Source organism: Lycorma delicatula, chromosome 1, assembly GCF_047948215.1.
Source record: "Lycorma delicatula isolate Av1 chromosome 1, ASM4794821v1, whole genome shotgun sequence".
In the NCBI taxonomy this organism is placed as follows: Eukaryota; Metazoa; Arthropoda; class Insecta; order Hemiptera; family Fulgoridae; genus Lycorma; species Lycorma delicatula.
The window spans coordinates 134,308,842-134,327,867 of record NC_134455.1 but is presented as its reverse complement, the minus strand read 5'-3'; the positions used below and the strand labels follow the sequence as shown (position 1 = coordinate 134,327,867).

The window sequence follows — 19,026 nt, the reverse complement described above, 5'->3', positions numbered from 1 at the left end:
TTATTCGTTAGTACAACCATATTATCAGCAAATTTAAAATATTTAATTTCCTCACCAAAGTATTCTCAGATTATTTCCTCCAGATATAGGTTAAGCAGAGTAGATGGCAAGCAAAACTACAGCTGTCTGACATCTCTCCTTCTACTCTTATTATTGCTCTCTAGTTTTTGTTTAAGTCTTTTAGTCTTCTCTCTCTCCCCAATTTATTCCATGTTTTCTCAATACCTGCATCAGCCTGTCCCATCTATTTCTGTCAAATGCCTTTTCAAGGTCATTAAACATCATGAATACATTTTTTTTTACTTTTTTCCATATTTCTATCTACAATTACTTTCAACAATCCAACTGTCAGGGGTGCACTGGTGCTACAATATCATTCTGGTACTCCTTTTTGGAAGAAATAAAAAATTGTCCTCTCATATAAAAAATGTTTCAGCTTAAAGTCTGGCATATGTTTTATTTTAACATTAAGTATTCATAGTTATTGTATTTCTTAATTAAATATATTATCACTTCCTTAAATGATATGTGATGAAAGACACTGATGTAAATTATAAAAATTAGAATTTATGAAAATAGTCCTTGGTTTTTGATATTTGTAGGCAAATGGTGTTAAAATAGGTTATTAAAAACTTAATTCATGAAAAAAGTTAAACACTTAAATGAGAAATATAAGTTTTATTTCTTATCAATGTAACATTCAAATGAATGTGCATTTTTCAAAACATTGTTGCACAGCCAACCGCCTCGGGTTGTGAACCATAAACTTGCAGTTTGCTGTAATATAAAACCAAACGTTCAAGTACTGAAAATGAGTGCATCCCTGCCTAGTGTATACCTTGTCCCTACTCCACTTCTAATTCTGTACTGTTTCAATCTTCTATTTAGTTTGATAACCTTTTGCCACCTTTCTGGCAACTTCATGATTCCACACTCATAGAATGTTTGCTCTTTATTGGCAAATAACTGAACCAGTGTGATTTTAGGTCATCACATTAGTGAAAGATTTACCGTTTAGAGAGTTTTGCAAACTTTGAAATACTTGGTAATTTGAGTGGTGCAAGATCAAGGCTATATGGAGAATGTGACATGACTTCCTGACCAAGCTCAAATAATTTTCCACGAGTTACCAAAGATATATGAGGCTTTGATTTGGGAGTCATCGACTTCAACAGTAGGTCAGTCATCTTTGAGTAAAAAATCTCCGGAAAGGAATTTTTTAAATCAATTCTGACAAGTGCGTTCTGTTAGAGGATCAATATCATAAACTTTACATACTCTTGTGAGCCTTAGTGGGTTTCCTGTCTATAAGAAAATAAAATATGTTCGTTTTTACACTCTATGTTAATACTGACCTAAACCAAGAGCTGCAAACAAAATTACATGCAATGAAAGCTTTGAAGCTTTTAGTTATAATTGAATCAAATCATCATGTATGAGAGTTGTAGTGAAGTTAAATGTGATGAACACTACGATTGAAAATCACATCGAATGTCTTAGATTTGTTAAGAAATTTGATATTTGGGTTTTGCATGAATTGAAAGAGATTCACTTATTGCAACAAATCAATATTGTGAAATGCATTTCAAATGCAATGATGTGTGTCGAATAATTTGCCGTTCTTGGTTTAATACCTTGGTTAGGTTTAAATTATTCTAAATATTTTATTGTTCGCTGGTTCATACAAATAAATAAAAATGTTTAATTCATTTATAATATGTTTCATTATAATCTTGAACTTCTAATTCCTATATATAACATTATTATATTAATTAATTCTACATTCGTAACAAACACATGTTCAGTCTTTGAAGGATGGACTATTTTACTGTAGAGCTAGCTTTTATAGTGTGGATGGAGCCGAGTGAGCTACCAGGAGCTGTGTGAGCCATACGAAGCCAAGTGAGTTGCCAGGAGATTTGTAAGTCATGCAAAGCCAAGTGCAGCTGTCCAAAGGACTTTTTTAAAAAAAGTCCTTCTTAAAATAAAATTTAAGGTTCCTCATTTAAAAAGGAGCCACAAAAGTGAACATTTATAAAGAGTATTTAAAAATCAAATAACTCAAATAAATAACCTCATTTATACCATGGGTTTTAACAAAGTAGACCATTTTTTAAATGAAACATCACTGGTGATGAAAAATGGCTCTTTTTAAGTAATAACGATCGAAAACAATTATGGTCCACGTGTGATGAACCAGCATAAGTTGAATTATATCAAAAAAAGTTTATGTTGTTGATTCGGTGGGATTACAAAGGTGTTGGGTATTTTGTTCCTTCCAAGGAACCAAACAATCAATTCAGATGCTTACTGTCAACAATTAAACTGGAGGAAGGAATTGAAGAAAAACGCCAGAATTGGCAAATTTCAAAGAAATCATTTTCCTTTAAGACAATGCAATGTCGCCCACATATTTTTGGTTACTCACAGAAAATTATTGCAGTTTGGTTGGGAACTGACATTTCATTCCCCATATTACCCAATTTTGCACTATCAGATTACCATTTATTTTGCAAAACTCTTTGAATGTAAATCATACATTAATGATGATGATCTGAAATCGTATTTGGTTCAGTTTTTTTCTGATAAGTGCAGAAGTTCTATGAACATGGATTCATGAAGTTGCCAGAAGTATGGAAAAAGGATAATGGACAAATTGGAAAATATAAAATTGATTAAAGTTTATACTTGGTATAAAAAAAATTGAAATTACTTTTTCTTGCCCACCCAAATAGAATAAAACTAATAAAGTATGAAATAATAATGAAAAAGAATATAAGATTTAGTACCACCTTACCAGTTCGTCAGCAAGGGCCTAAACTAAACTTAATACAACTAAGATCTCAAATTTTAGCACCACTTCTAATGTTTTCTTCTCAGGTACTCTGATTGCCCAAGTTTCACTTCCATATAAAGCTCCCTCAAAACATATACTTCCCTGATGTTTAAACTAAATTTTGATGTAAGCAAATTATATCTCTGACTGAAAGCTTGTTTCACCTGTGCTATTCGGCATTTTATATCGCTCCTGCTTCGTCCATTTTTAGTAATTCTACTTCCTAAACAACAAAATTTTCCTACCTTCATAATCTTTTCTTGTCCTACTTTTGTATCTACATTATTTCTACTACATTTCATTACTTTCATTTTGTTCTTGTTTATTTTCATGCAGTAGCTTTTGCGTAGAACTTCATCCATGCCATTGATTTTTTCTTCTAAATCTCTTTTACTCTTGGTTAGAATTATTATATCATCAGCAAATCGTAGCATCTTCATATTTTCACATTGCACTGTTACTCTGGATCTAAACTGTTGCAGTTTGGTTCCTATAAATGTTAGCGATTGTTCTTCTACCCTAAATTTTAAAAAATGCTGAACATTTTATTCCAGTCTACGTTATCAAAAGCCTTTTCTAAGTCTACAAATGGCATCAATGTATATTGTATACTGGTTTGTTTTTCTTTAATCTTCCTTCTACTATTAATGTGAGTGCTAAAATTACTTTCCTTGTCCCTATACTTTTCCTGAAACCAAATTGATCTTCTCCTAACACTTCTTCCAGTCTCAATTAGATAGAGATTTTCCAGATGTTAATATTCGTGTGTACGTGTGTGTGTTCCGTACTGCCTCTAATATATTTTATATCTCATCTAAGATCATCTTGAATCTTCAGAACTACTGGATCGATTTTGACCAAACTTGGTCAGATTATTTCTATATATGAGCCATTGATGCCATTAAACTTTCGACTTAAAAGGTCAAAGGGATGAGGCAATGAGGAAGAGCACTCTCAGTATCTTGAGATTTCACCTAATTAAGATCATAATTTTACTAGACACATTTGTTAACCATTAAAAAAATAACAATATTTGCAAACAAAAATTTGAAAAATCGACCCCACCCCAAAAAATGCTGTTTTAGTTTTATGTTGTGACGTAACAGGCGAGGGTAGAATTAAATAAATGAATAATATTTAAAGTGTAAAAAAGTAACTCCGTTTGGCCAGATCTCCCGGTCGACTCGTACATGGTGCGTTAAGCCGCGCGGCTACACCAGTCTGTCGACTGTACAAGCGAAATTATTTTGTAAGTATGTTATGAAATTATAATAGCTTAGTTATTGCCGACCGTCGCTGCTAGTACCGTCACACCCGCGCGAATTAAATACGGTATGCGCGTGCACTTTAGTTAGAATCTTTGAATTAAATAAACGAAAAAGTTTTATATTTAAATAAAATGATAAATATTTTTAATTAAGTTGTGTGTGTGTGTGTGTGTGTGTGTGTGTGTGTGTGTGTGTGTGCATGTGTGAGCGTGCATCAGAAACAACTTTGTTATCAGCTTTTCATGATCGCACAATAACTTGTGATGAATCTTGCTTCATTATTTTGAGCCAAAATCTAAAAGTCAGACTATTGAATGGAATCTTCAGAGTTCACTCGATAGGAAAAAATTCAAAACGCGATAGCTGGTAAAGTAATACTAACAGTGTTTTGGGATCAATGATTAATCCATTGTTATTATTTAGGAGAAAGACGTACAATCAACAGAAAGTAACATTGTGACATGCTAGACTCTAAGATCTTAGTGACGGAGTGATAGCATCTCGGCTTTTCATCTGGGAGTCCCGGGTTCGAATCCCGGGACCAGGCATGGTATTTCTCATTCGCTACAAATATCTATTTTTATATTCCCAGTACAAGGCTTCTTAACGTAAAAATTTCTGTAGTGAATTAATTTATCAGTAAAAAAAAAAAAAAAAAAATTATAGATAAATTGTCCACCATAAAGTCTCGATCTCTTACCTTTAAATTTGCTTGTTTGTTTGATCCTTTGAAAACATTTTTATGCAGCACCGAGTTCGACAACAATGAACGGATCAAGAATCCGACACAAAAATGTCACAGACAACGAGGTAAATATATTTTTTATTACTGGAATAAGATAGCTAACAGATGAATAGGGCAAGTGCCTAATTGTATTCTTATCTGAGACGGATCTGTCTTCGCGTGTCGTAGAGTGGGAGGAGCCTGACACTACCATCTGTGCGGGCGGATGGTGTCTGCTACAGATAATTTAACCGGGGATTAAATTGAAACGTAGCGTTAGTTTAATTGTCATTTAATGAATATAATTTTTTTATAATCATTTATCTCTTTAATTATTAAACAACTAGTAATAATATATCTGTAAGTAAAGATATTGAGAACAAATAATAAATAAAACTTACTGAAAGTTATGTGCCTTTGTGAAACCACGTTCAGCTATTTTCTTTACTGTTTCTTCATTACTTGTCTTATTAATATCTAAACAAACAACAGTTGCTCCAAGCCTAGAGAACTGAACTGCTAATTCCTGACCTATTCCATGGCCAGTACCAGTTATCTAATAAAAACAAAGAAATTAAGCATTACATTTAATTCCGAAATCTCATACATAGAAATTTTAATATTTAAAAACCTTTATCTTAGTTTAACAGTCTGTTAACAAAACTTACCATAAAATATTCAGTAATTAATGAAGAATTAAAGATACAATAAAGTGGTAGATGGTATGAACAAGGTCAGTTGAATACTTTATTAAAAACAAAAAAAAAAAACATATCAAGAAAAAATACGAGGTTTGTAAATAAACTAATGAGACTGGTTCAGAAAAACTTTTTATTTACAATCCAATTATACATGGACTCTATCACCATCGAAATAGTTCCCTTGGGAAGCCATGCAACGCATCAAACCGTTTTCCCACTCTTCATAACAGTATTGGAACTCAAAAACCGGAATATCCTTCAGATGGTCATTACATTTTTTTTTGTTTTCTACTGTTCCAAAATGGTATCCTTTGATCTGCTTTTTTTAAAAGTTGAGAACAGGAAAAAGTCGCAGGAACTCAAGTCAGGTGAATAAGGTGGTTGAGGAACTGCAGGAATGTTTTTCTTTGCCAAAAACTCATTAATTGAGAGTGTAGTGTGACAAGGTGCATTGTCTTGATGCAGCATCCAGTTATCTTTGATGGATGGGTCTCACGCGGGCAACTTTTCCATGCGAAGTCTTTCAAGAATTTCTCGGTAAACATATTGATTTACAGTCTGTCCTGCAGGCAAAAACATCTTATGGACAATGACATTATTATCGAAGAAACAAATTAACATGGTTTTGATTTGCTTATTTTTGCTTTATTGGGACATGGTGAGTTTGAATTGTGCTACTCCTTGCTCTGGCATTTTGTTTCAGGGTCGTACTCAAATACCCAAGATTCATCACTACTTATAACACTTTTTTTTAGAAAATGAGGATCATTTTCATTTCGCCCTAGAAGATCGCGGCACAATTCTACCCTGTTGTTTTTTGTTCCACAGTGAGTTTTTCTTGGACCAATTTTGAACAAATTTTTTCACTTCCAATTCGTTTTTAAAAATTTGAAGGACTGTGATACGGTTCAAATTCAACTGTTCTGCAATCATTCTGACAGTTAATCGCCGGTCGTACCGTATCAAGTCTCTGATTCGCTCAATATTGTCGTCACTTTTTGACGTTAACGGTATTCCAGAGCGTGGATCGTCCGCAACTGATTCCTGACCACCTGAAAATGCTTTAAACCACCTAAAAACTTGGGGTTATGACAGAGAGTCTCTCCTTACGCCCTTTTCAATTTTGTAAAAGTTTCAGTAGCATTCTCACAGAGTTTAACAAAACTTGTTCATAATTAATATCACTCATTTTTGTTACGCACAATAAAAACTCGGTTCACGGAAAGTTTGTTTATGTGTCACGTGACAACAATAGACTAAAAATATTAATACCTAATATAAATTAGTTGTTCATATAACCCTATGTTTACTAATAACTTTACAGTGTTGCCAGTTTGGCTGCCAAAAAAAGTTGTTTCATTGCTTTATTTACAGACCTCGTAGATAATTAACATATTTTTGAATATATTTCATATATTTCAAAACATATAAATAAATAAATATTTATTCTTATCCGTACATAATAACACATTGTACAGATCTCATCAATCTACAGTGTGGGCAAAACGTCCCTTTACATGTAAATAGCATAGTACAGTTACACATGTAGATAACATTGTTATGGATACAAAACAATAAAAAAAACGATATATTTTTTTACTATTTTAAACAAATTCACTCTTTATTATTATTTCCCGCCAAAAGCTGAGTCCTACGCATATCATTTCGGTTACTGCGGGAAGGGCGTGACAGTCTCGAGTTAAACCATGGCGGATACAAGTGTTTTCAATGTTTAGCAGCGTTTGGTGACGAATGTCAGAACACAAAGAAGACAATGACAGACATTTTGAGGGACTTCGCTGTGCAGTTTGGAAAACCGCCGCCATCACGATCAACGTTATTCTCATTGGAGAAGAAAACCTTTGCGACGGAAAGTGTTCTCGATGCACCACATAGCGGAAGGCCTACGATTTGCACCGAAACTTCTGTTGCTGTGGCGGAATCAACTGAACGATCGTTGATGAAGTTAATCCATAAGCGGTCAGCAGAATTAGGCACCTCGCGATCGACTATGCAGACCACATGCGGAAAGACTTGAGTGTTTCATGTTTTCGCCCATCCTCAGCGAATGAGTTGAGTGATCGCGACTTGGAACAACGTGTTCATGCACGTGAAATGCTGTACGCACGTTTCCCACATGCAAATGACCAATAAAACGTTATGTTCTCTGACGAGTGTGCGATTTATCGCAGCTCAAGAAATCGTAACGTCTTTTTCTGGGTAGAAGACAATCCGCACTTTATGAGGAAATCGAGTGCAATCCGCCGCATGTTATGACTTGGGCAGGGATAACGGCTGACAATCTGCTTGGAAGATATTTCTTTGATGGTTTTGTGAACCAGCACAGCTATCTTCACATGATTAACATGTGGTTGCTTTCAGAATTAACGGCAAGAGGAATAGCTGACATCGTTTCACTTCAAAAAGACGGCGCTCCACCATATTCTGCTGTGAGTGTCCGTACACGGCTAAATTAACTGTTTCCAAACCAATAAATGAACCTTGAACCTTTGTAACAATGTTATTCACAATAAATGTTAATGTTAACCTGACATAAATGTTGATATATACTGTTTTTTTTTTGTATGCATAACAATGTTTACCTATATATCTAACTGTACTCTGCTATTATATAAAGAGGAAGAGGGTCTTGTTTGTTTCGGATAAACAAAAAAACAACTCGATCAATCGAAACCAAATTTTTACCAGTATTTCTTGGCACAACTTAGAAGATTTTTAGATATATTTTATCTCGAAAAATCATGTAGTAGTGGAGATTTGGCACTACTACAGTTGAAGCACAAACTTTAATGAACTGTGAACTATATGAGTCTCTATCACTGGGTTAGCTAGGTTTAAACTGAATAATTGATTCAAATCAATTGAATAAATAATATTACAAAAATTATAGAATTAAATTTACTTTCCGTGGGGATTGCGTGAGAGGTTGCAGTAGTAAGGTATGTAAGCACGTCGTGAGAGGCTAGACCAATCATCACCATCCACTGAAAACAAATGGGATGCTCCTGAGGTGCTGTTTTGGGAAGTGCTCTTATAATATATCTACAAAAAATCTTCCGATTTTAAAAATTCAAACGGGGTATTTGTTAGTAAGTTGAAGGCCAACTTTTTCACGCATAAAGTACACTGTAAAAGATCACGGTTATTCGGAAATGCGTGTATATATATATATGTGTGTGTGTGCGCGTGTGTAGCAAATTCGGACCGAAGGCCCAAGATTTCTTGTCGGCTAGTCCCCAAAAGGACTGTTGGATATATCTGATGACATAGTCTGCAGTTCGTAATTCTGTAGGCTTGTGTCTGCGTGGTCAGGAGAACATACCTTCAGTATCTGCTAGCTAATTTAACGTTACCCATGGTGTACCACGAAACAATCAAAACCTACTAATACATGAGGACGTTGAGAATGCCAATCATGATCACCTTCGATCTACAAAGCCACCATCAGCCAATCAAGCCACCATCAAAGCCATCAGAACAGCAATTGCTACCAAAGAGGAAGAATTCAACTTGACTGTCGCCTGGCATCAAGAATGGACCACAAAGCAGAATAACCAAATTCCATGTATTACTCAAAAGCCGCCGGATTTTGACTTGCCACGTAAGACATGGTTAGAATACGAACAGAATATGAACTCAGCATGGTAGGTTCGCCTATTTCCTGTATAAATGGGGTAAAACACCGACGCCGCTTTGTGATTGTGATGAAAATCAAACTGTTACGGACATTACAGAAGTTTGCCCTAGGATAGCTTATGAAGGGACTCCTGAAGATTTCGTGATGAGGACTCTAGAATCAGTAGCTTATATTAATTTGTTAGATGTTTTAAATCAACATAATTAAAAGAAATAAACATAAATGGTAATAAAGTCAAAATATTAACTCAATATATACCTTGCAGAAATAATAACAGACAAAGTAAATGAAAAAACCTCAATCGAAACAAGAACAAACAAAAACACTACAACACAGTTATAAAACTGGAAGCCACATATGCAGCAGAAACACTGTTCCACCTGAACAAATAATTAAAGACCAAGATTCCAGAGAATCAAAAGAAGAATTGGAAGAACCTCTCTCTATTTCTGTTTAGCCTGAACTACCGTAAGGATGAAGGAGGATGATATGTATAAATGTGAATGAAGTGTAATGTTGTACAGTCTCACGTCGACCACTCCTGAGAAGTGTGGTTAACTGAAACTCAATCACCAAAGAACACCAGTATCCAAGATCTAGTATTCAAATCCATATAAAAGTAACTGCCTTTATTAGAATTTGAATCATAAAACTTTCGACTTTGAAATCAGCTGATTTGCAATGATGAGTTAACCACTAGACCAACCCGGTGGGCTAATTGGAAGAACCTGCATCAACAAAAATTACCAGAAAGATAGGCAGGGATTGATCATGCCCAACAAAGTTGTGTACAAACAGTTAGAACCCATCACAGATACCATGCGTAAGAGAAGACTAGAATTCTTTGGATACATCATGAAAAACACTTGTTTCACACTCATAAGAAAGAAACTGAGACATGAACATTTTCAACACCATAAAGGACACAGAGATTGAAACGTATGAAAAAGTACTGGTAGGATTGCAAGGCCTGAACTGTCCCTTCGAAGAAACTTGGATAATGGACTGATTAAAGTGATCCTACGCAGCCATAAAAGATGAAAAAAAATGCTTAAAGGAGTAATATGTGGAAGAAATAATTGAACTGTGTAATAAGAAACAGGATATATTCTGAAGTAAAGTGGTATCAGAAAATGTACAGCATATATAAGTTAAAAGTCTATGTCGCTAAAATATTGTTAACTGAGTCCTAAACCAGAGGTTGGTAAGAATACTGGAAGAGAATCCAGGAGAGGTTTGTCTCCAGTAAAGGGAAAGGAATTACAGATGCCATGAAGCTAATATGATGGTTGGAGAGAAGTATTTAAAGAGAAGAACAGGAATAAGTCTGTACTTCATAGATTTAGAGAAGACACGTGATATAATAAAACGGGATAAAAATAGGATTGGAAAGACAGAAGGATAAAAGAGTTATGCTTAAGACAGATATTAGGCAAGAATGCTGCCTGTCACTGACACAGTTCAACATTTACTTAGAAGATATGATAAGAAATATTAGAAGAAACAGAAGGAATAAATATAGAAGAATGAAAAATAATATACTTAAGGTTTGCTGATGATACAGTGATTCTAGTTGATAGTACACACACACACCCCACACACACACACACACACACACACACACAGCTTTGGTTAACAGCTCTGGAGGAAAGAATGAAAATAAATATAGAAATATAGGAAAAACTAAAGTAATGGAAGTAAACAACAGAAAGGAAAAATAGTAAAATAAAAAATTATAGAAATTTGTAGAGTACAATGATAGAGGACTGACTGAAAAAGAACAATGGAAATAAAAGGAAGGATAGACAAAGGAGAGGAAATTATTACATAGGAAAAATCTGGATTAACAAAGACGTAAGCCAAATGCTATGGAGTGTCTTGTATGGAAGTGAAGTTTGGACGACGAGAAAGTGGAAGTGGGATTGGGTTGAGGCTTTTGAGAAGTGAATGTGGAGAAAATAAGATGGATGGATAAACTGAGGAATGAGGAAGTAATTAACTGAAAAAAGGAGTGCATTTAAAATGCAAGTAAACAAAATAAAAAAAAAGAAGAGGTTAGGGAATTGGAATCTTGACAACAGCATTGGAAGTGCCAGTATAAAGAGAAACAAAGCGAGGAAAAAGTATGAAGTTAATAGATCAGGTGAAGATTGGAAACAAGTGGATGAAGGATTGAAACAGAAATGGATGGAGACAGTAGTAGTGTAAGGAACATGCCACCAGGTACATTAGAAGATGTTAATAATTATGTATAAATATATTATACATTTTATAAATTTATATATTTCATATTTCATACATTCTATTACGAGTATATTATACATTTATTAATTAGAAATACATACATCTATTTAATTATATTAAATATTTTATATATTATATAAATAATTCATTTTATAAATTCAGAAATAATATTATTATATACATACCAAAACAATTTCACCAGCTACAGATTTTTCTTCAGGTGATAAAAATTTATTATAAATGGATTCAAATATACTAAATAAGACTTTAATATGAAGTAACAAGATGTCCAGCAAAAGAACAGCGACAGAGTAAAACTTCAACATTGTAACAGTATTGTTCTGCCTGAAATAAAATATAAATGTCAAAGTATTATTTAAATTTTTGAATAGATTACAAGAAAATAAATAAATACATATTTTCCCTCATCTCGTCTTAATTCAACCTATTACCATTTTGTCTGTTTTATCTGTTCACTAGTAGCGGCTCGCGAATAGGCACTGTGAAACTGCAGCACCCCCTATATCCACTTCATATCATCGATGGAACATTTAATATAATGAATACTTTTTTCTTTATATTTGTACAATATATAATGTTTAAGATTAATGTCAGTAGCCAAACCCCAGTTAATGAAAAACATACAAAAATCGTTGTACGGAACTGTGCGCTTCACAGTTCCAACGGCATGGTGTTTGGCTACTGTGCGTATGCGCAAATAGCAAGCTGCATGCGGTAGAGAGCGAGAGAGCACTGTCGCTCCCGCAGTGTCCACCCTGGCATACTGCTGGAAGGTAGTTTTTTTACACCGCGTATTTTTTGCTTAAAAACCGTGCACCTTATTCTTGAATGTGATAAAGTGTAGAATTACATTACTATCCTGCTTCCAGCTATTCTATTTGATTCTTTTTTTTTCAAAACAAGAAGAATAGGTTGAACAATTTAGATTAAAGTAAGTAAAAAATGTTTATTTTGTTCTTTTAGGATTTTATCAAGTTTCTGAATAAATTTATGCATGTTTGTTTCCTTTTACAGAATTTTAAAACAAAGATTAAACATTTTCTAGAGCAGCACCCCCTACTAATTACTACGAGCCACCACTGTTCTTCACAATACAGATATGGGAAAAATACACCTTCAATTTAAAAAAAAATCTGAATGTAAAGCTTTCTAATTCTTCAAAGAATTTTTTACCAATTTTTTTATTTCAAAATGATGATCAATACAGCTATTAGGAACTGTGTTAAAAATGTTTTTAACTTTACGCCATAAATTCATGAGGGAGTACTCTAATTAAACCAGGGTCGTTCGGAAAGCTCTCGGTTTGTCACTGAGATGGAAAACATATGACCAGATCATATCATCAAGCAAATATATCTGATGTGGACACCACATGACTTCCTTGTACGCCTATTTAATTACATATACACATTCTTTTAAAATGGAAAGTACATAAAATTTTATTTCATTAATAACTTATGATATTTTTTCATATTTCTTTAATTTATTATTATTTATTGTAAAAATTATTTTACAGTCAGAGGTTAATACTCGTAATTATTAATAAATCAATATATTTAAATTAAAAAAAATTAAAAAAAAGGTGATGAAGTCTGATTTGGACCGATGTGCCTTCCTCTTGTAAGATCAAATATTTTATTAATTAAAATTTATTTGGCTATAATTTTGGAATCAATGAAAATAAGTACCACTTATGATATAACGTTGAAAAACTCTTAATAAGGGCTCATTACTGAGTTAAGAAAGAGTCCAAAATTCAATTTTTTTGATTTTGGGCTTATTTGGACACTTTCGGTTCAGTCGCTTGCAATCAAAAGGGGAGGTGCACAACTAAATGTTACAACAGTCCTAAATCCAAAATTTCAACTTCCTACGGCTAATCGTTTTTGAGTTATACGTACATACGTCACGCCGAACCCACAGGGTTGGTCTAGTGATAAACGCGTCTTCGCAAATCAGCTGATTTCGAAGTGGAGAATTCCAACGTTCAAATCCTAGTAAAGGCAGTTACTTTTATACGGATTTGAATACTAGATCGTGGATACCGGTGTTCTTTGTTGGCTGGGTTTCAATTAACCATACATCTCAGGAATGGTCGAACTGAGACTGTACAAGACTACACTTCATTTACACTCATACATATCATCCTCATTCACCTCTGAATAATACCTGACGGTGATTCCCGTAGGATAAACAGGAAAACAAAACATCACGCCGAAACTGGTCAAAATGGATTCAGGGATTCAGTTTCTCAATCATGGATTTGGGGGTTGAAATCTCAAAAACCGAAATTTTTCGCGATTACAATACTTCCTTTACTTCGTACAAGGAAGTAAAAACACTACGTTTATTTTTGAAGTTCTATATATACCGGGAAATTCAAAAAGGACTTCACAACTTTAAAAGCATATAAAAATTTATCGGGATAACTTACAGATTCGGTTGACGTCTCGTTTCATAGCAAACACATCAAGTTTGTCATCCAACATTCACTTTGATCTGATATGGCTTCCACTTATAATAATACAATACATCTCATCTAACGTCGATTTCATTTCAGACTTTAGCCAGTAATCTTTAGCCTATCTTTGATTAAACCCCACAGGATAACATTTAGCGAGGTCAAATGTGGGGAGAGTGTTAGTGATTCGTGGGGAGTGAGATCGATGGATTGGAGTTTCTCGGCCAATCCAGAACTGGGAAAACAGAATCTCAGAATTCTAGGTAATGAGGTGGTTGCCCGTCTTGCCGATATTAATGATAATAATGATATCCATTTTGGTTATCATCAAAAATTAAGAAATTAAAAAAATAATAAAACTACCCTAACAATTTATGAATGAAATTTAGTACATTATCTCTTTCACTTATAATCTAAAAGTAACTCACAGAACCACTTCTTGTTTTCACGTACTGGAATTACTTGTGACGTCACCTTAATCGCGTCGAATTTGTAGACACTAGAAATTCGCTCCTTCACTGACCTCCTCGCAGAACACTTTCGTTTCAAATTCGCATAGTAACCCCTCGCTTAGAACTCTATTGTAACACTCTCTGGCAGACTCTCCTTGCAGAGTGACCGTTAACTAGTCTTCCCCAGAGTATTTATACTCCTATCTTCTTGACCTGCAGGACTAGACTTCAGTTAAACGGGAGAACAATCGACCGAACCCTTTCAGTTTCCCATGTATTCTTAACTGGGTCTGGTAAATCTTCTCATGGAACATCTGTTTAGGTGTGTCAGCGGGCAGTATTACAAAGTACGATTGTTAAACGGACCTGTTAGCTTTATTAAAAGGGTTTCTTTTAGCCCCCTTTCTGGATTCCTCCCATTATTATATTTTCTACTACTTTCTTCTTAATTGACAGGAATCCGTTACTCAGGTCCGTTATACAGGTCTTGTTACAATTTATATAAGGTAATTCTAATAAATTAAATCATATTACTATTGGCCGATCTCATTGCTGGATTGATAGTATAAATACTATATTATATTTTTCATTCAGAGGTTATGGGTTTGAACCCCAAGCACTAGTCAAAGAAAGCATTTTTTCACACACCACAAAAATTCATTATCCATCCATCGACAACTGTTAACCACAGCCAGAAAAAAACAAAATATGGATGAATTAATTGAAGTTGGGCTTTCTCTTTAAATCAACGAACACATACCACATCTAATCATTGTTCCGAGGGACAGATCATAAATATTTAAGTGTAAAAAAAAAATAACAAGGAAGCAAAAGAACAGTTTTGAAAAACTGTTATTTCCTTCATATCTAGATATACTACAATATTTTCAACCAAAAGATAAAAAAAAATTCGCAGGCCTTCCCCCTCAAGATATATCACTACCTACATAATCATCTTTTTTTCTTTTTTTATGAAAGAGCGGGCATTAGTCCCATGGAAATTGGTAGCGTATGAAAAGATGACATACTGACCGGGATTCAAACCCGGGACCTGCGCACGAAATACCGAGACGCTATTTACTCAGCCACGGAAGTCGGCTGAATAGGTAAAATCATCTTAAAGCCAATTAATAAAAATAAAAAATTGTCCTAAGAAATTAAAATATTTAACAAAATTAAGAAAAACTTATTTAAAATTTAATGAACTCCAAGACGATAAATAAATATTATCACCCAATATATTCACAGATTAAAATATGCAAAGAAAATATTAAAAATATTAATTTTATATAAAATTAATCAATTGCCTTCATTTAAATTATATCTAGATTTAAATAATTGTACATATGTAGTTGATTAAGCAAATATTGCTAATAGAAACAAAGAAGAATTAATGGTCCAAGATGGCTACAGACTGAGATCAAACGGATATACGATAAATGAAATATTTTCTTTGTAACAATAACTAAAAAGAAGACTAAAATTCGATCGACACGGCCCGAATGAACCAGTCAAGGCTAAACAAACAGATCTATAATATTTTATATAAGAGGGTTTTTGTTTGAACTGGATAAATAAAAAAACTTCTCGATCAATCGCAAACAAATTTTTACCCATGTTTCTTGGCATAACTGAGAAGGTTTATATATACATATATATATATATATATATATATATACATATATATATATATATATATATATATATATATATATATATATTTCATCTCGAAAAAAATGTAGTAGTGAATATTTGCCGGTTAAAGCACAAACATTAATGAATTGAATTAATGAACTGTGAGTCTCTATCACTTTGTGAACTGACCTTTGAACTAAATGATTCAACTCAATCGAATGAATAATATTACAAAAATAATAAAATTAAATTTACGTTGAATAAAATATTAAATGAATTTAAAAAAATTCTGTTTAACAATAATAGGCTTGCCGTGGGGTGTGTGAGGCTAGAGCGGTGATGTGATGTGAGCACCTCGTGGGAGGCTAGACCAAACATCACATTCAACTGGTAAAAGGGTGTCCCTGGGGCGCTGTTTTAGGAGCCCAAAATATCTCTGCAAACAATCGTCTGATTTTCAAAATTCAAACGAGATCTATTTTAGTAGGTTGAACGCTAACATATATGTGTATATATATATAAAAATTGTTTGTACGTTATCGCATCACGCGAGAACCAACTGACTGATTACTTTCAAATTTGCAGGATACAGTCGTGTTATTTCAAGAAAGTTTTTAAGCCATCGACCGAGGCCCTAGCCTTTGTATGCGCGCACGCACACACACACACACACACACACACACACACACACACACACACACACACACACACACACACTCACACACACACTCACACACACACACAGAGAGAGAGAGAGAGAGAGAGAGAGAGAGAGAGAGAGAGAGAGAGAGAGAGAGAGAGAGAGAGAGAGAGAGAGAGAGAGATTGAGAGAGAGAGATAGAGAGAGAGAGATTGAGAGAGAGAGGTTCGTCTGTTCGTTTGTTATCGCAACACGCGAGAACAACCGATCAATTACTTTGAAATTTGTATGATACATTCGTGTTATCCCGGTGAAGGTTTTTAAGCCATCGACCGAGGCCCTAGCTCCCTTGAAGATTAAGATATTAAAAAATATTCATTATTTCTGCCACCTCCCCCCTCCCAGAGAGGGTGAAATTGTGAATTAAAGATATTCATTAAGAAAAAATAGATTAATCATTTTACTCCATTATTATTATACTTCTGCCACCACGGCAAAGAAATAAGTTATGAATTTTTCGTTGTCAAAGGTGTGCGTACTTCAGTTGCCATAGTTACTATTATTCTATCTTTTGTAATTTAGTTTCTTTTTCGGGTTTCTATATAGGCTGAATAGTATAATTATTATCAATATTATTCTCACAACCATGAGGATAATGTAGTGCGAGGGTCCAGGGGGTGGAGCTCTCTGGGTAGACGGAAATGACGACCGAAGCAAGCTCTGCGGGTGTTCAGAGCCCGGTCGCACTGGAAAATGGGTAACAGTAAGCGAAACGACCACTGCGGCTATGGGGTAAGCCCATTGACCCCGGGAGGGCCCGAGTTGGCTCCGGGATTTGACAGGGCTTACCTGAGCTCCTAGGGTTCAGGTTCTGGCTAGACGGGCCGGCTAATCTATAATAAAATCTAGATTTATAAAGGTTGAGATGGTTATGTTAAAAAGATTAATGAATAAACTAAAAAGTTCAACATTATAGAACATGACTGTCTATATTGTAAAGAAAAGCGAAAGAAAATCTTTGAATTAAAGGTTCCTGTAGTGAAAATAAATAATAGAGGATAGAGTAGAATGAACTAAAGAAGGAATAATTAACCTATCCGAAAGAATGATGGAAATTCTGGAAGAAAAAGAAATAAACTAAATTAAATTTTATTTGCGTGGTTCTTAATGACTCCGCAAAAAAAAGTTTGAAAAATGTTCTTTTTGATATAAATAAATTTAAAAAAAATTATTATTGATTTTTCCAGACACATTAATTAAAATAATACCTTTTTCACATTGATAATTCTTAAAAAATTAATGAAATAGAAATATACCAGTAAACTCGATATTATTTAATAATAATAATAATAATAATCTGTTGTTATGGTAACAAGAGATCGTTATTTACATAAACCTTGCTTGCAGTCAATTATTATTTCATAAAATAGTTTTTAACGTGTACATATATATTTATTACAAAACCTTTCATAGTTATTTATTATATAAATATTTATCTATTTATCTGTAGTAATACTTTATTTTAAACTGTTTATAATTAACAGTGAGATAAATATTAACTAAAAAATATGGCAACGTTTAATATGGAATCAACTATGCCAGTTATGTTGGAATTACGTGTTCAGGCAAGAATAAAACCAATTTTAAAAAAATTAAAAGGTAAAACCATTTTCCTTTTACAAAATCACAATTTTAATATTACGTACTAATTTAAGAATTTTTTTCGTTTGTTTACAGTTGCGTCAATGAATATTAGTCATTAGCTACTTAAAATAAAGCTAGGTACTTTTTCGTTTTACGTCCCCCCAAAACTATTTTCAGGTTTTTTCACATAAAAATTACTTAATTTTATAACTGATTTTCATCAGAGATATACCGTAGTAAACATATAACCCAATAATACATTAGAGAAAAAACACCACCAACATGCTGTTTTATACCAGTCATTTTAAACATTCTCTATATTAACGTATTTTGCATATTAAAAATATAAGCTTATTGCTTATATTTTATCTTGCTTATTGCTTATTGCTTATTGCTTATCTTGGAGAGCTGCATCAAACCAGTCAAATGACTGAAGACAAAAAAAAAAATTGCTTATAATAACAAAAATAAATATTACTATAATAAGCATGACTTCTTATAAATATAATCTGACCAAACTAAACCCACGCTCGCTAACCTTGACTAATTAACGGTAATGTTTTATTTAAATAAGTGCAATAATTAGTGAATTATTTAAATTAAAACATTACTGGTAATTAGTCAAGATTAGAGAGAGAACGTTGTCTGGTTAAATTATATTATAATTTCTTCGGGCACCGAAGCAGTGTCTGACTCTCTAACAGGTTCCGCAAGCTGTTACAGAAAATGCGTATGTATTCCT

At 33.6% G+C, this 19,026-nt stretch overlaps 1 protein-coding gene across 6 annotated transcripts in view; it reads right to left on the bottom strand.

Annotated features, from left to right (window-relative positions):
• Window positions 1-19,026, bottom strand: part of LOC142322458 (epidermal retinol dehydrogenase 2-like) — a 231,960-nt gene that overhangs the window by 20,878 nt on the left and 192,056 nt on the right. For all 6 annotated transcript variants that reach the window (XM_075361575.1, XM_075361585.1, XM_075361567.1 and 3 more), the window contains 2 exons: window positions 11,617-11,776; window positions 5,230-5,384 (listed from right to left, as the gene is read on the bottom strand). In XM_075361575.1, coding sequence (XP_075217690.1) covers window positions 5,230-5,384; window positions 11,617-11,776 — 315 coding nt within the window. The remainder of the gene's footprint in view (window positions 1-5,229; window positions 5,385-11,616; window positions 11,777-19,026) is intronic.